This window comes from Equus caballus, chromosome 1 (assembly GCF_041296265.1).
Source record: "Equus caballus isolate H_3958 breed thoroughbred chromosome 1, TB-T2T, whole genome shotgun sequence".
Taxonomy (NCBI): Eukaryota; Metazoa; Chordata; class Mammalia; order Perissodactyla; family Equidae; genus Equus; species Equus caballus.
In genome coordinates this window covers 167,321,066-167,337,620 of record NC_091684.1, presented here as the reverse complement: position 1 = coordinate 167,337,620, position 16,555 = coordinate 167,321,066, and the positions used below count along the sequence as shown (strand labels likewise).

Genomic DNA, 16,555 nt, shown 5'->3' with positions numbered 1-16,555 from the left:
TTTTTATTTGCATTATTTATGGCTACATGCTCCACCCCTAGAACAGAGCCTGGCCCCAGTGCATAGTCAGCAGTCACTAAACAGTTATTGAATGAATGAATAAATGGATGAATGAACAAACAACAGGTGTGTGGGGTTTATAACTTAATTGGTCAGGCTCCTTGCTCACAGTAAGGCAACTAAGTGAAACGGTTGAAATAAAAACCCAAGGTTTATAAAACTTACTTTAGAGTATACTTCTGCAAAAAATCATCTAATGATGAAAAAGGAAATGTTTTCCTCTTTGAACCCTAGGTAAATCCTCTTTAATAAGTACACATTTGTCTGTAGACTCTCAGCCCTGGTTTTATCTCAGCCCTGTGTTCCCAGCTACTCTGACATAATCGGCCACTAAGGACTAACACCAGCAAAGGTGATTGTGGGTAGCCCCCTCTGTAGCAGAGTCAACACTTCTTCCCTGAAGCATGACAGTTGTCAAATGGGAAGACCCCAGGAAGTCTGCACTACCTCCCGCGAATCCCCATTACCTGTTGCACGCCAGCGTTGCCCCCATTCAGAATGGCGATCCCCAGCTTCAGAGTTTCAACCACCATGGGGCTCATCTCCCCTGCCATGGTGAAGATTTGATTGAATTACCAAGGAAACAGGGTGAATCAAGCCTACTGGGCTTTATCAGGACTCTTTAATAATGACTTCATGTCATAGCATGACATCACCGTGGTAGTTATAGGGGCTCATCCAGAAATTAGGGAAATTACCTTTGCTGGCACTTATCATCTGAAGGACCATCTCTGCGGCTCCACGCTCATGTAGCCGAGCTTGCTGATAGAGGGTTTTCTGCTTTTCCATCTCTTTCTCCTGGAAAAAAAAAAAGGCAAGGTAAGATTTGTTTACCCCCAGGAAATTCACCGTGATGAAATGAGTTGAGAGAATCTTTACTTGCTTAAGGAAGGCAATACACATCATTTTGGACAAAGCGGATCTCTGAAGTTTACTTCCAGACGCTACCCAGCTTTCCAAAACTGTCCACCCATAATTCCCTCATATTTTTTTTTTTCTTTTCTCTGCTTTATCTCCCCAACTCCTCCCTGTACACAGTTGTATATCTTAGTTGCAGGTCCTTCTAGTTGTGGGATGTGGGATGCCGCCTCAACGTGGCCTAACGAGCGGTGCTGTGTCCGCGCCCAGGATCCGAACTCTGGGCCGCCACAGTGGAGCGCGCGAACTTAACCACTCGGCCACACAGCTGGACCCCAATTCCCTCATATTTTGATGATGACTTTTTCACTTTTTATATTGATAGGTAACACACAGTCCACTCCCCTTTGATACGATAATTATAGCACATGACCCCAGATTAAAATGTGTTTGTTTTCAATGTTCTATCCTATGGGGAAATCTGCTGAGTGGTCAACTAGAGTATATTTGTCTGAATGTAGGAAACACCCATTTATCTAGAACATTCAGAACACAGTTAACAGAGACTCTAGGAGATACGAGAGACTAGAATGTCAAGGCTTTCCAGAACTGGAATTACATTCATTGACTTTTACTGTTGTATACTTTGTCTATAAAAGAGCACAAATCAACCAATAGAATTTTATCTTGGGAGATCCAGGGTCCTGCAGTGCCTCAAAATAAATTTGCTATTAATTACATTTACAGAATGGTAGTGCCAAAAGCATCCTGGTGTCTCCATTGATTTGAATGTTCATTTTTACACGTTTGAACCTGTCCTTCTATGGCCCTTGTTACTACCACACTTGGGTAGAAGTAGAATTTCCCAGAAGAACAGACCTAATGGGGTGATTTGATGACTGACTGGCTACCTGCTACCTTTCGTTAGGCAGACAGACAGACAGACAACAGTAGTGCAGCTAATGGATGTGCTTTATCCAGGCAGACCTGTGTATTTGCCGCCAGATACATATGTTGGGTAAGGCATGTGTAATGTCAGTGCCCACCTCTGAAAGTCCTGCCTGTTGGCTTTGGAGGCTAGCTCTGTCTTCAATCTTAGTGAAAACTTACTTCAAATGTTTTTTCCTTGTCTTCCTCTTCTTCTTCCTCCTCCCCACTCTGACAACTCTGGATTCCGTGGAGCGGGGAAAGGAGGAGACAGAAAACAAATTGAAGGTGAGCCTCATAAACAAGACTCTGTTCTATTCTGCAAGGGCAGGGGACAGGATGTAACTCACAGGCACCTCAGGACCTCAGCACTTTGTAAAAGCAAGAACATTGTGACCACTGCAGGGCAATGTTCTACTCTAAATGCCATCTCTGCAGTTACCAAAGGGTTCAGAAATGAGAAACGGGAACACCAAGATCACAGAATCAGTGGGGACCTATCTGGTTTAACCACAGACCTGAAGGCCTCTACTTAGCAAAGTTCTGGTGTAAATTGAGAGACAGGAGTGCAGGGAGCTGTCCTTTTCTAAACAAGAACCAGAGGCCTGGCAATAAGATTAGGGACAACTAGGATGTGAATCCCCAAGTGTCCCTTCCCTTCGAGACCCTGTGGTGCAGCTGGAAAGGAATAGCTGTTCCCACACCCCAGCATATCCCCCTTTCTGCCTGACATGAAGTTTTCCCATGTGAGAAGGAGCAGTTCCTTTATCTACACAGCACTCCAGAGCCACCATCCCTCTATGTGACACAGAAACATCATCTCTAGTCACTTTGCCTCTTCTAGAATACTAGGATCTCCTTCTAGTTTCTAAGCCTGTTTCCATAAGTACTGAACCTCCTTCATTTACAGATGTGTTTGGACTGTTGGATGTGTTCTGAACATTGAGTGAAAATGTATGGATGGTCTATATGCCTTAGCCCTGTTTAGCTGACTTAGAACTGCCATGTACACCTAGCCATTAGAACCCACTGTTTGTGCAAAGCTTCAAGGTTTCCTTAGGAGGATGGTAGAGTGGTTTACTAATGTCACCCATTCGGCACATGAGTCGTGCAATGCCTGGAGCCCATGTCATGACCGAGTCCCAGGCTTGCTGCTTGACCTCACAGTTTCTGTGTGCCTGCACAGCTCTAAGGGAGGACAGAAAGACTGAAACAATGGGCAGAAAACCCAGGTGTACCTTGGCCATCATGCTGGAATAGGAGGTGTACAAAGGGTCGTCTTCCAATTTGCTGGAAAGAATAGAGGAAATATTTAGCAGGCTACCTTTTGGACCCAGCAGAAAAGAATAAGAGCTATATAAATCTGAAATTATATGTACAGTCAAGTGCCGCATAACAACATTTTGGTCAACAATGGACTGCATATATGACGGTGGTCCCATAAGATTAGTGCCATATGGCCTAGGTGTGTAGTAGGCTATACCATCTAGGTCTGTGTAAGTACACTCTATGAGGTCCACACAATGACAAAATTGCCTAATGATGCATTTCTCAGAAAGTATCCCTGTTGTTAAGTGATGCATGACTGTACTAGTGAATTAATTAGAAAACCCCCTTCCACCCCGATCCTTAGAAACCACTCTGAAATCTGCATCAGCATTGGCTTGACATGGAATTCAGGGATGAAGGTTACAGTTTCGGGCTGCTTAATCTTCAGACTCAGTGTCTGGCATTATGCTGACAGGGCTGTGGTTTATGTAGTTTCCCCAGATGTTTCTTGATGGCCAACAAGAGCAGCAAGGAGGGCTTCTCCAATCTGCCATCCCCTTTCCATGCACTGCCATCTGTGAGAGGGTCTGGGGTTGACACAACCATGCCTGGTGCCTGGGAGAGGCAGGCTGCTCTGGTGGTGCTGACCTCCTCTCCGTGAGAGCATTGCGGCTAAAATGGAGAATGATCTGATGAAGTGGATCTGGTTGCTTTTCTGTCTCCTCCTCCTCTTCCTCTTCCACCTTGGGGGATTTCTACACAAACCAACGCAGACAGGTTTTAGGCATGGATTTCAGCATGTGCCACACAACTGCATGCAAACAAAGAGAAAGTAAAGCGCAAGGCACGGAGTGCATCAGACTAAAAGCACAAAGAGAAACCACTACGTCACAGATTTATTTCAGGATAGAAGCCCTAAGGATGCAAGGTTTGGAACATATATGTCTATATATTTTTTCAGCCAATCAAAGAGACATTCCAATTTTAGGTTAAAATGAAATGAAAGAAAAAGCAAAGCCCTGACCACGGGGGAGGAGCTACAGACCCCAATCAGCAGAACTCTCATGCAAGCTCTGGGCACCCGAGTTCAGGAGGGAAGCCCTGGAGAGTCATCCGAGAGGCTGGATCTCTCGGCTAACACCTGAAATTTCTCTGGGAGAGCTGGGTTGGAAGTAGGGGTGGGGCAAGAGGTACAAAGCACTGGGGCTATTTTCGGTCTAATAGCTATTCTAATACTACTCTAGACTCAACCCAGCTAAGCATTTCTCTTTCCTAACCTCACTCTTGATTCTAAACATCTTGCTGTTCCCAAGAGATGCCATCCTGGAGCTGCAAGCCTTGCGGTTTCTCCTCTTATCAAGACTTTTTTCCATCTCCTTTTACAGAAAGTTGACGCCAGAGGTAAAAGTGAGTTTTCTAACAGTGGCAGAGCCAGCAGGGTGGAGCATATTCTGTAAATTGGTGAGAACTGCATAGGCTGTGTGAGTGGTTCAGAAGTGGAGGGCTGAAGTGAGGCTCCTTGTCAACTTCACGCTAATCAAAAAACTGGGAAAACCACGGAAACTTCTACTGACAGGAATATATGAAAGGAGTGAAGGGTGTGAAGACAAATGGAAGGAAAATGGGGTAGTAAGATTAATAGAAAAAAAGAGGGGAGGAGGGCAAGAAATAGAGAGAGAGAGAGGGAAAGATAGAAAGAGAAAGAAATGTGGGGAAGAGTAAATATGAGAAACACAGGGCAGGACTAATGGACAGAGTATGGGATAAGAGAAAAGAATCAATTGGAGAAACAAAGAGAAAGAGAAAAGAGATCCACGGTTAGGCCAAAGGAGAGGAGGGTTTCGATTCTTTCTGAACTAAAGCTCAGCTGAGCTGCTGCAATAAGCTTTATCCCCCTTGCAAGTTGGTTTAAGTAGTTTTAGAGCATGAAGTCTGTTAGAGACGGGGCATGATGAATTTTCTGAAGGGCCAAATACAGACATGTGAGATGCAGGAAGGAGATTTAGATGTGTCTTCCCCAAAGCAGAGCTACTGACCGGAAATGCAGGGCCTTGGCTAGGGTGGGGTGGCCTCCTGCAACCAATGGTGCTCAAAACTTAACTTAGCATGAACCTTCCATGGCATGGCTGTGCAGCCCACGAAATATTAGTTGTTAATAATGATGAGGAGGATGACAACAGTACTAGCACCTCCAAGTGAAATTCATCCTCTGGCTCTTATGATGATTAGCAGGGCCTCCCCTGATAATTTATAGTTAGTTTCTTTCAATTTATACACTTGATTCTTTGTGAATATTTAACTGTTATAACGCACAGACATGAATACAAAAATGAAATTCATTCACACCCATATCTGCTCCCATTTGAGTCAGTACTTACAGCCAAATCCTGTACTAGTTTCTCTTCAAAGGAATACTCCTCTGTTTCTATCCAAAATCTCTGATAGCCATGGAGGAAGAGGTTAATAGAGCGGTGCCTGAGCGGAAGGGGTAAGAGTGAGGTCAAGAGGGATCCGTGGGACACCTTATTTTAGTTGGGGCGGTTAACGGTTAGTAAGCAGGACAGACTTTTGTACAATTCTTATCTTCTGATTGGTCAGGGTAGCCAGTAGAAGCCCATAGGTATTTATTTCAAAGAAACCAGAATCCTCTATCATGGTGGTTCCCAAATATCTGGAACGAACATCTTCTGAATGAAATAACAATGGTTAGTGCAAGTCCTGGTAGTTACTGTAATCCTGCTCTGGTCTCACAGGGTTTTTATCACATTTCCCCTCTAATAAGAAGTAATTCATTAGGTCATGGAACAGTCCGAAATATTTGCTTAATATGGCAATTTGATTATTCCTTTTGGCTGATCACCTGTCTAGGTAATCCAATCTAAATCATGCTAATGGTGAGTGGTTTAGTCTCGGATATGCTGAAAACAGCAAAGTGTGTCAGGCACCACGCCTGCAAGGTGTGCCAGCTTTACTTAGGAAGGCCAGGCTTGGGCATGCTGCTCTCATTAGCACAACTTCTATGTGCCTCCTGAGTTCCCGCTGTGGCCCTGGTATCTGGGAACACTGAATAACTGGCACTAGCCACTGACTCCCTATAAGCCAGGACTGACTTCTGGGAATATGAGCCACTGAATAGCAAAGTGGTCATCAAATGTGAGCAGAATAGTGAGAAAGGAAGGAGAGAGAAAAGGAAGATAAAGGTCAAGACCAGAGTGATCAAGACCTGGTCATGGTTTCTGGTAGAAGACAGACCTTGCCATCTTTCTTCAAAATCTGACCAATCAGAGTTCTTTTTAAAAAATTGTACAAATGTGTGTTTTTATGGTAATGTTAAATTATGATCAAGAAAAGAAGAGTGTGCAGAGAATGAGTATGTCTCTCCACAGGTTACATTACCATTAAAATAGGTATAAGCCTGTCATACTGAGTTTTTTCATTAACCTTTTCCAGCCAAACCCGTTGAAAGGTGCTCAGGAAGAAATTGTTAATTTTGTGTCTGGAGAAAAGCATACAGGTTTTCTTTTAAAAACTAACACCAGAGAAACAGTTTCCACATAATAAAAGAAATCCCTTTAGCCCTTGAGTTTGGGACACTCCCTGCAGTTCAGATCATCACAAGATGGAGAAGTGTGGTCTCCATCATCAGCTTCTTAGTATTTGCTTTTGTTGTTATGAAATCTAGTCACACTGCTCCGTGCCAGGGAGATTGGCCAGGGCAACCCCTCTAAAACAACGGGGTTGGAATGGGGGTGGCCATGTTTCATCAAGGATAGAGAGAATTCCTGGGCTTACTCTTACCCATGCAGAGGTAGAGTCGCAGAAGGAGCAACCAAAATATGAAAGGATGGTACTAACATTGTCAGTGGATTTAGAAAAAAATGCTTGCTTTTGAGAGATGTAATTTCTGCCTAGCTGGCCCTGGAGACATGTACGTAGAGCTGAGGCCAAATCAGCACAACAGCAGGTATGGATCTCTACCAGAGGGGAAAGTGAAGCCCTTCCGATGTTTCATCACTTCTAGAAAACAAACAAAAATCCTATGCATTTTTGCTTTTCCACTGGGCTATGGATTTCAGTTTGTTGCCAGGACTTCGGCCTTCATGCCCATGGCCACTTGACTTATTTTTTCAGCTTTTTATTCATGAACTCTACTTGATTTTGTGGTGCCTCATCCCCTTTCAAAGACATTAGTCTGTTTTCTTGCAAGACCTGTAGGAGCAGGTGTGTGTCTCAGAGGCCATGATTCTCCACCATCTTCAAAGACCCTAACTAGGAAAGTTCAGTTGGCCAGTTGGCTCAGGACAGGGTTATAGGACACTCTGGACAAATGATGGTCAAGATGCACAATTTCATGAGTGCAAAATATCAAGCACAGGAACAGTCTTTTATCTGCTATTCCAAAGAAACACCTTTATTTACATGGGATTCAGAATGTACTTGTCCAAGTCAGTTTATGTTTCCTGACCAGATGAGGAGATTCCTATTGATTTGAAAATTGATGAAGCAGAGGCTGATGTTCAATCACCAGCTTTTTTTATGGATCATAGGCCCAACCTTACTGACTCTGCAATCAGTGTGAGGATTGGAATGTGGCCACATCACCAATGGCGCTGAGTCAGTCTCAGTGGTTGATGCTGGCCCAGCCTGCACTGATATTCTGCTCTATGTTGACACAGCACATGTTCACACACATCCCAGAAAAGCATTTACATATTTTTGACTTCAGAGTACAGACTAAACACACAGATAAGGGCATCATGCCCAGGACGGGCCTCTTAGAACATCTCTAGGCAGTGCCCTTTCTTTACCTTGAAGGCAAGTACACTATGCTAAAGGATTCTCAAGTTACATTTCTGTATCTGCTGAGGGAACATAGTAATTTTTATACCATCCAAGTGCCTGAGCAGAGAAATATTGTTTGATCTGTTGATGGAATTTGGGGTAAAGTATTTTAGAAAATAGTTCCATTTTTCCAGGGTGCCTTTCCATCCTCACAAAGAATTCCACCTTGGTAAAATAAGAGCTTCCATGTGCTTACTGGGCTGACTTTATGATACAAAACAGTAAGCTGAGGCAGGCATGGGGTACTAGGGAATTGCATCTGTTTTCAGTTTTTATGCTTACCTTGACTGCCTTAGCAGGCCATTATACTAAACGCAGACTGTAATGGCTCCATGGGCGAAGGACTCCAATTCCTACCCCTTGGATCATGAGTGTCAGGGCCAGGAGAGAACACAGCTGTGGGAGGATACCTTAATTCCTATCACTGGCTCACATGCCAGAGGAAGATGACAGAATACTTGCCTGGGCAGGTTGTAGAGAGGGGCCATCCTGAAACAGGCCACCACTGCCCGTTTCCGCTGCTTTGACAACAGTTTGTGCCAGACTGCCTTCTTGGACCTCAAAGGCTGTTCCACCTGAGAAGAAATTACATGGATAGGTGTGCACTAGGCTGAGTGGGTGGCAGAAGGTAGTTACTTGCACACCAGACTTCTTGACCCTGGAAGAATTTTGATTTCTCAACCGTAGTGAGCAAAAGGTACCCAGAAGTAGATGACTGTTTGTTGAGGTCTTAGGTTTTCTTCCTTCTCCCAACTGATTTTGGTTGTTTATTGCTTAACAACAGCTTTACAAATGGGTAGGGGACTTGAACACATCATTTGAGCTAATGGCAAAAATTCATAAAAAACTGAGATGGGAAAGAATTGAGGAGTCTGCTACCACAAGGCACCAAGATGACACTTGGGGGTGAGCTGGGATGATCCTTGCTCCCTGTTTTCTGTCTTATGAGGACACTTTTAACTAACAGCTGATTGTGGAGAGAAGCTTTATATTCTCCAGGATAGTCTTGCTTCCTCAATCCTCAGGAAAGATGCTCCTTACCTGCTCCAGGTGGAAGACAGCTGCTGAAATTCTCTGCACACGTTCCACTGTCTTTTCTGGATTGGAAGGCTCTTCACTCTTCAAAACATCTTTGTAGAGGTTCAGTTGCCACTTTACGGCTGGATCGTCAGACTGAAAATTGAAGCACACACATGAAATAAGCAATCTCCTGTACCTCTTATACCGAAAAAGCCTTTTATTCCTAGTATGGTTACATAGTAATCAAGATTCTTTTTTATTATTGCTTCTCTCTCATTTTCTCTATTATCTTCATCAGAACACTGAAGATGTTATATAGAAGCTTCTCATGCTAGCCTATCTGTCTCTTAACTCTTGTCATGTTTCCATCCCTTTCTTTCTCTGTACTGCACTCTAATTTCCTTAAGGCAATCTTCCAATTCGTAAATTCTCTTTTCAGCTACGTCTAGCCTACTTTTTTAACCCCAAAATTGGATTTTTAATTTCAAAGACTATTTTTTTTTTAAAGATTTTATTTTTTTCCTTTTTCTCCCCAAAGTCCCCCGATACATAGTTGTATATTCTTTGTTGTGGGTCCTTCTAGTTGTGGCATGTGGGACACTGCCTCAGCGTGGTCTGATGAGCAGTGCCATGTCCGCACCCAGGATTCGAACCAACGAAACACTGGGCCGCCTGCAGCGGAGCACGCGAACTTAACCACTCGGCCACGGGGCTAGCCCCAATTTCAAAGACTATTTTTAATTTTTGTAATCACTATGTAGTATTTTTCAATCCTATCTGTCCTCTCCTTTTTTAAAAAAAAATAATTTTCAAGTCTTGCTTTATGGATTCTATTGCTACCTTTACCTCTTTAAAAATTTCAACGCTATTTATATTTAAATCCGTACCTTTTTCTAGTTCCTTAGGCTTGAATTTTAACTCTATTTATGTTTAAATCCCTTCCCTTTCCTAGTTCTTTAGGCTTGAATTCTTCCCTTTGCTGAGTTTTCTGATTCTTTAATGGTGGTGAATTTCCTTTCATGCCTTGTATTTTTTTTTTTTTTTTAATATGAGCTTATCTTCAGGAGGAGTTTTATATAATGGTATCTTAGCCCACATTCTACAGGGTGGAAACTCTCCAAGTGGTTTTATAGTTGTCTCTGCAGGAGTTTCATGGTTTTCACTGGTTCAAGGCTAATTTTTTATGTAAATTTCTTGCTCTGTATTTGTGCACAGCATGGGTAACTAGGTCCCATATTCCTCTTCTTTTAAGGTTATTAGAAACTCTAACCCCTAACATACATAGCTGGTCCAGAGAACTCTGCCAGTTTTCCCAACTGCATCAACTTCTCCTCATTGCTGTGACTTACAGCATCTTCTTTTTTCTGGCTCTTAGGATTTCTTTTTACTGCCTTTTTTTAGAGCATATTTTTTCCCCACCATTTCTATATGTTTGACTGGAAAGGAGAGGTTGTGTGTGTCAGTTTAGTCTTCCATCTTAGGGTATAACGTATCTGAGGAAAGAGTTGTTCAGATTTGCAGGCTTGGAAAGATTTCAAATAGTCTTAAAATCAAAATATGTCTCGATTTTTTTTTGATTATATCAACTCAGATACAAAGCTACTTTGTTTCCAAATCTCTAGAGCAGGAGGTGCCAAAACTTCCCCAGGTGTCCACTTCACTGTTAAACAAGCCTCACAGCCAGTAAATCCTGAGACCTACTCTAACCCCTCTGCTACGGCTGGATGTTCACAGAGTGGGAGGTGGGAAGACAGCTTTATTAAATGCCTCTTTGCATCCTGTCTGTAATAGCAAAGGAAAGAACAAAAATTAAAGGCAAAGAAACAAAAATTAAGGACAGAGAGCTAGTCCTACTGATTAAACACAAGTATTCTGAGACTGTTTTTAGAACACATTTAAAAAAACATGAGGAACTAAGTGGGAGGATGGCACCCTGCAGCTGGAAGGAAAACTGTGTGAGCTCATTGTCTTCCCGCTGCATCACCTTTTCCTGCAAGTGCAAGTTATTCCGCAGATGTTCCTTCACCTCTTCATCTGTGTCCTTCTGTGGAAAGAGATGTCAAATGTTATTCCTAGAGGTCACTAAGGAAATGTAAAATAGGGTGCAGGGATGTACGGACAGCCAATGACAGTTTTGCTGGGATCTTTATTATAAGAACGAATGCAGAGAAATTACAAAGAAGTGTCCCAAAAGGGATGTACTAACTCCCAAACCAGCTTTCAAGATGAAGGTGTGCTGCCTCTGTGCACCTTGGTTTCATCTGCCACCCAAGGAGGAGGACTAATGAGCACCTATCACCACCACCTGTATTACATGCTCAGCCAAAGCGGATGGGCAACTTACATAGCTGTATCGTGATTTTGCAAGGGAGATCAGCTCCTGATCGCCTGGAGTGCACATGTTCAAACCAATGGGCAGCATTTTCTTGAGCGCAGCCACGATGAGGGAGGTCTGGATGGAATACAAGTCTCCCCTCCGCTTTGTCTTCTTCCGTTCCTGGTCCTGTCCTCCAGACTAGGAGATGAGGTTGAAATAAACAGAGGGGCTCAGTGATTCTGAAGGGAACTGCCTCACCTCAGAGGCAGCCTGCCTCCTTGTGGCCCTGTCAGTACAGGTCGGGCCTTACTATATTTCAAAGGATAGTAAAAGGAGTGTTTTCAACCAGGTGGCCATAAAACACTGGTCCTGACCCTGAGCCCTCTCCTTGTGCACATGCTCACAGAACCACGCCACCAGACACACATCACGGACACCTACAGTCTTTGCTCACTCACTTCTGGACTAAATGAACAAATAAGCTAGTGTTTTTCAAAAAGAATGATTTGATAACTGACAAAATGACTCTGGAAACGAAGTGAGAATCCTGATGCTGGGGGCTCAGTAAACAAGTGAAAGAGCATCTCCCATAGAACAACTGCTCTGTTGCCAGGGCTGACACTAGTGTTTTGGAGTACCAGCATCCCACTCAGCCTCCACCTCGAGGCAATGTAAACTCGCCCAGGAAAAGGGAAATCCAAAAGCAGGGCTGCTCTGGGATCTGGCTGGGGGCAAGTGAGAAGAAACACTGGAGACACAAGAGAATGGAATTCCTCAAGAGTCCGCCCCTCTTTTGCTGATACCTTCTCGTCCCTTTCAGGGAGAGCTCATCCAATGAAGTAGTAGGTTTCAGAGAAGAGTCCAACGCACTGGGCTGAGGCTACCAACAGAGAACCCTCAGTGTCCCCAACACATGGTGGCTACAGGTGGGCTCAAGGAGACCAGGCGCTGCAGTGGCCCAATTTTCATGATGTCAGGCTCCAAAAGAGCAAAGCTGCCCACATGGTACCTCACTTGCAGGACTTGGCCTCAGCTGAGCGGGCAGTTGCTGGAAGTGTGGGAGGGCTGGGTAGCCAGGAGCAGAGAGTGAAGTCAGGGACCATGAGGGAGAGAGAGATGGCGCTCACCAAAGCTTTGCTTTATGAGGTGCCCATGAGTATCTGCAGCAACGAGGTGGCAGTGTTGCGGTTTACAGTGACATACAGACACAAGGCGGGGAGCAAGGGGGAGGCCAGATGCCTCTCCTGGAACCAGCATGTAAGACCTGGGACCCTGAGTTGGCACAGAATTCATTTTATGAGAGATTGGCTTTCTGAGAGAAGAGGAGGGTCAGAACTAACCACTGCCTTGGTACCGATCTCTTTAAATTAATTTCCAAAGTGTGAAAGAGGTTCATAATTATTAATAGATATTCTTAAAATGGATATGATTTCTTTCACCCAGTTTGTGGTGGCTGTACCTTCAGGTGGTTACATCACAGAAACCACAGCAAAGCCCCCGGCTGGTAAAACCCAGTCTGGCCAAACACTGCCAGACAATCTTCTGGGTGCAGAGGCACTTTGTGCTTGGTACTACAAAACAGCAGGTCAGACCCAGGACGGCAGCGGGAGGGGCAGTGAGAAATATGAGCAGGGGGAAGAAACGAGGCTAAGAGGAGGAGGCTTCTTGTGTTCTAGAACGTGGCAGAAATCTGACTCCCACAAAGACCGTGAGAGTTCTATCATTTATTGAGTGCATGCTACATTTCTTACTCATTTTTCCATCAGGTATAGAATTCTAATGGTTCTGCCCAAGAAAAACTCATTTACAGTCTACATTTACCCTTGAAAATGCCTCAAATCATCCATAAAGGATAGAACATGGTTTTGTGTATAAATACTATGAGGTATCGTATACCTACAAATGTAAAAGGTAAATAGTAATATGTAGTATACAATCGAGTAAATATACAAAATGTAAATATGTGGATTTGATAAACAATTTAAGTAATTTCTTGCTATTTTATTTGGCCAATCTCATGTTGTTCTAATTACAAATGCTGCATATACGATGTGACTCCAATGTGACTGCTACTTAAATAAAGCATTTCGAATCCTCCCAACAACTCTGAGATATGAACAAGTCAGTTTTATAAATGAAAACATAATGCTCAGGGAAGTTAAGAGATTTTTCCAAGGTCACACAAGAGGTAAGTGTTTGAGCCAGGGTCCAGACTCAAGTCTATCTGGCCATGGCTCCATTTTCCTTTTCTAACTAAGAGCGGCATGTGACTGGTTCCTGTGTATCTCCCTTTCTTTGCCACATACCTCAGGGCAGAGGGCTTGGGACAATGGCAGCAGACACACATTGATAAAGAGATGGAGAAATATTTCTAAGTAATAAGCTGTATAGGTCACCAAAAAATTCTCCCAGGGTTTATCCTACCACATGCACATTTTATGCAAAAAGTCATGGCTATTTGTTGATTTCAAATTCTTGAGTTTAGTCTTTGGAAAACTCTTTTTGAATCATGAGAACCTTGTACAAGAGGCAAAAATGTATAGAGAGAAAGGGCTGGGACTGCTGACAGTAAATGGGACCCTGGTGGCCCAGCAGAGGAGTGAGTCTCCCGTGCTAGCCAGCCCTGTCAGCGTCCCTATCTCTGTTATGTGCTGGCTGCAGAGTGGGCAGCTGGGGATGGGAGCAGAGACAGCAAGGAGACCTCAGGTAGGGCGAGGCTGGGCTGGCTTCCCCGGCTTCCCCATTCCAAGGGTGGGTAGGCCTACATTCATTCTGACAGGCAGTTGTCTTCCCTGGAGCAGGCCTGGGGGACCTCCAGGTGAGGAATGCTTCTGTACCACCCCCATGGTGATCACAGTGCAGAGGGGGCCAGAGCCTGGCACCTCTACTACTAGAACAGAAAAGACACGTCATGCATTTGACCTGTACCTTTACTTGCATGGCCTGTGTGGAAAGACAAAAGAGAAGAAACAAGGAGAAGAGTCGGTCAGTAAAAGGAGGGGTCCAAAGCATTAGGTAGCACATGTTAGTCATAGCTTCTCAGCCCACACAACAGAAACTCAATCGTTCTGGAGGCCAGTTGAGCACGGTATGAAGAGTGAGCGGGAGGTTAGGATGGAGGCTAATTTAGTCAAAAGGATTTACACCCAGACTAAGCAATGCACCCAGGGTGAGGTTAGCTCAGAGACCAGCCCTCCAGAGTGTGACTCTCAGCCCCAGGTGGTCTTCAGATCTGGCCACCCACATGAACTCTTAGATCTAGAGTCATTCCCCTCCCACCTCCCTCCTCTCTCCTGGGTGGGCTGCAGACAATCTGCCATGTAACCAAAGACCCCAATTTTCTTCCTTCCTTCCACCCACCACATTATCACCTCCAGCAGATCTGTGGTTACCAAAAGAGAGGCAAGAACTGAGCTAAGGGGCAATTGCGTGTGCTTTTGCTAAAAAACAGTTTAATAAAAAAACACTAGGAACATCCAAAGTGGTTCAGGACTACCCTACAGCCCAGAACAACGGAGCATCTCCCTTCCTGTGTTGTGACCTTTAAATATACCTTAGGTCAAAGGCTCCTACATGCTACAGGTTCTAATTTTATTCTTTTCTTCACATATTGCTAAGATCAGTTAACTCAATGCATTTTCCTATGCTGGAAATGCTTTTTTTTTTTTTTTCCAAAGGTAGCTGAAACTTTTTATTTTCCAAACAGAAATTTCTGAATTTCTATACCATCAAAATCATTTCACTTCCTGACACTTTATCACCAGTAGTTTATGATCAAACAGAGGATTTTATGTGTGAACTGAAGGAAAAAACATAGATTCTTCAGGGAAAGGGAGTTTGGGGAGGACACACACGTGGTGCTAGTGTGTTACACTGAGACAGCCCAGGACGAGGGCAAATCTGCTCCGTGTGAAGTTCTCATCCCCACTGAAAGTCAACCCAACATGAGACATTGAGGGGAAAGGAGAATTTCCAGAAGCCAATCTGAGAATGAGAAAGCAAGGGAAAGACAAAGGAAAAGAAGGAAGAAGGGCAGTGGGAGAAGCAGGGAGGGATAGAGAGAGAGAGAGGGAGAGAGGGGGAGAGGGAGGGGGAAGAGGAAGGAGGGAAGAAAAGGGGAAGGGAGGGAGTAGAAGGGGAGGAAAGGGGAGGGGGAAGGAGAGGGGAGGGGAAGGGAGGGTGAGAAGAATGGGGGATGGAGAGGGGAAGGAGGAGGGAGGAAGGAGGGGATGGAGAGGGAGGGGGAAGAGGGGGAGAGAGAAAGGGAGGTGGGGGGCAGGGACCAGAGCTACACAAATGCAACAGCAAAGGGAATATAAATAAAAGTGACAAAAGGTGGGAGGTGGAGGGAATGAGAGAGAGGAGAGTGAGCAGCAGGGGAGACTGAAGCAATAAGCAAACCCACACATGTAGTTCTGAATACCCCTGAAAAACTCAAAGCTGTCTTCTAACATCTTCCCTGCTCCTTTTCTATACATTGAAATCAAACTCAAGAGGTGCGGTGGCTTTAAACAACAAGGCACACTAATATTTCCCGCATCACAACTCTTTCATTGTTTACAGTCTTGGCCAAGGAACTGGCATTTCTTGGGCTAAACACGTTCTAACTTACCATTCCCCTCCGAGGAAGCTGCTGCCATTTTTCCAGAAAACAAAACAAGTTTAAAAACAAAACGAAAAAACACTTGCTTAGCTTAGTTACGTTTAGTTTAAAATATATTTACAAACCGGTGTTATATAAACAAAATATACAATGAGCTCTCCCAAAACTCTGCTGCAGCTGCCAGAAAAATAACACATCTTTGAACGGGTCTTCAATTAATCAAGTGTGAACAGTGTGGCCCACTGTATATTTTTTTCCTGCTTCCTTTCCATCTGCAATGGCGTGTGCAGTGTATGTGGGCACGCAGCATTCCAGGACACATTTCTCTGCAACAGCTGCCATATGCATGAGGCCAATTTCATTTATACAACACCAGAATTCAGTTAAGATTGGAGATGAAAGCAAGCACAGGTGACAGGTGACCACTCTGATCAGGTAGGAGAGAGAACATCTAATTTCAAGGAGGCGAAAGCAATGGGGATTCAACTGATAATAAGGAAGAATACTCCCTCCCCCCTCTCTCAATATGTAGTTCTAGTTCTACATCCAAAAAATACCACAAATGGCTATAACGTGCTGTTTATTGGAGGCACGGTATCTCTGTCTGAAATAATATGCTGCATTTATCTCTATCCTAGAGATGCAATTTAAAACTGACT

The 16,555-nt window shown here is 44.1% G+C and overlaps 1 protein-coding gene across 11 annotated transcripts in view; it reads right to left on the bottom strand.

The window, feature by feature from the left end:
* RYR3 (ryanodine receptor 3) overlaps positions 1 to 16,555 on the bottom strand; it is a 484,412-nt gene that overhangs the window by 38,098 nt on the left and 429,759 nt on the right. For 8 of the 11 annotated variants that reach the window (XM_070239375.1, XM_070239401.1, XM_070239387.1 and 5 more), the window contains 10 exons: positions 11,321 to 11,491; positions 10,961 to 11,020; positions 8,998 to 9,129; positions 8,419 to 8,531; positions 6,511 to 6,610; positions 3,763 to 3,869; positions 3,084 to 3,135; positions 2,029 to 2,085; positions 759 to 858; positions 528 to 607 (listed from right to left, as the gene is read on the bottom strand). In XM_070239375.1, coding sequence (XP_070095476.1) covers positions 528 to 607; positions 759 to 858; positions 2,029 to 2,085; positions 3,084 to 3,135; positions 3,763 to 3,869; positions 6,511 to 6,610; positions 8,419 to 8,531; positions 8,998 to 9,129; positions 10,961 to 11,020; positions 11,321 to 11,491 — 972 coding nt within the window. Of the gene's footprint in view, positions 1 to 527; positions 608 to 758; positions 859 to 2,028; positions 2,086 to 3,083; positions 3,136 to 3,762; positions 3,870 to 5,492; positions 5,590 to 6,510; positions 6,611 to 8,418; positions 8,532 to 8,997; positions 9,130 to 10,960; positions 11,021 to 11,320; positions 11,492 to 16,555 lie in introns of all 11 variants that reach the window. The other 3 variants (XM_023620680.2, XM_070239390.1, XM_070239397.1) reach the window with 2 other exon arrangements.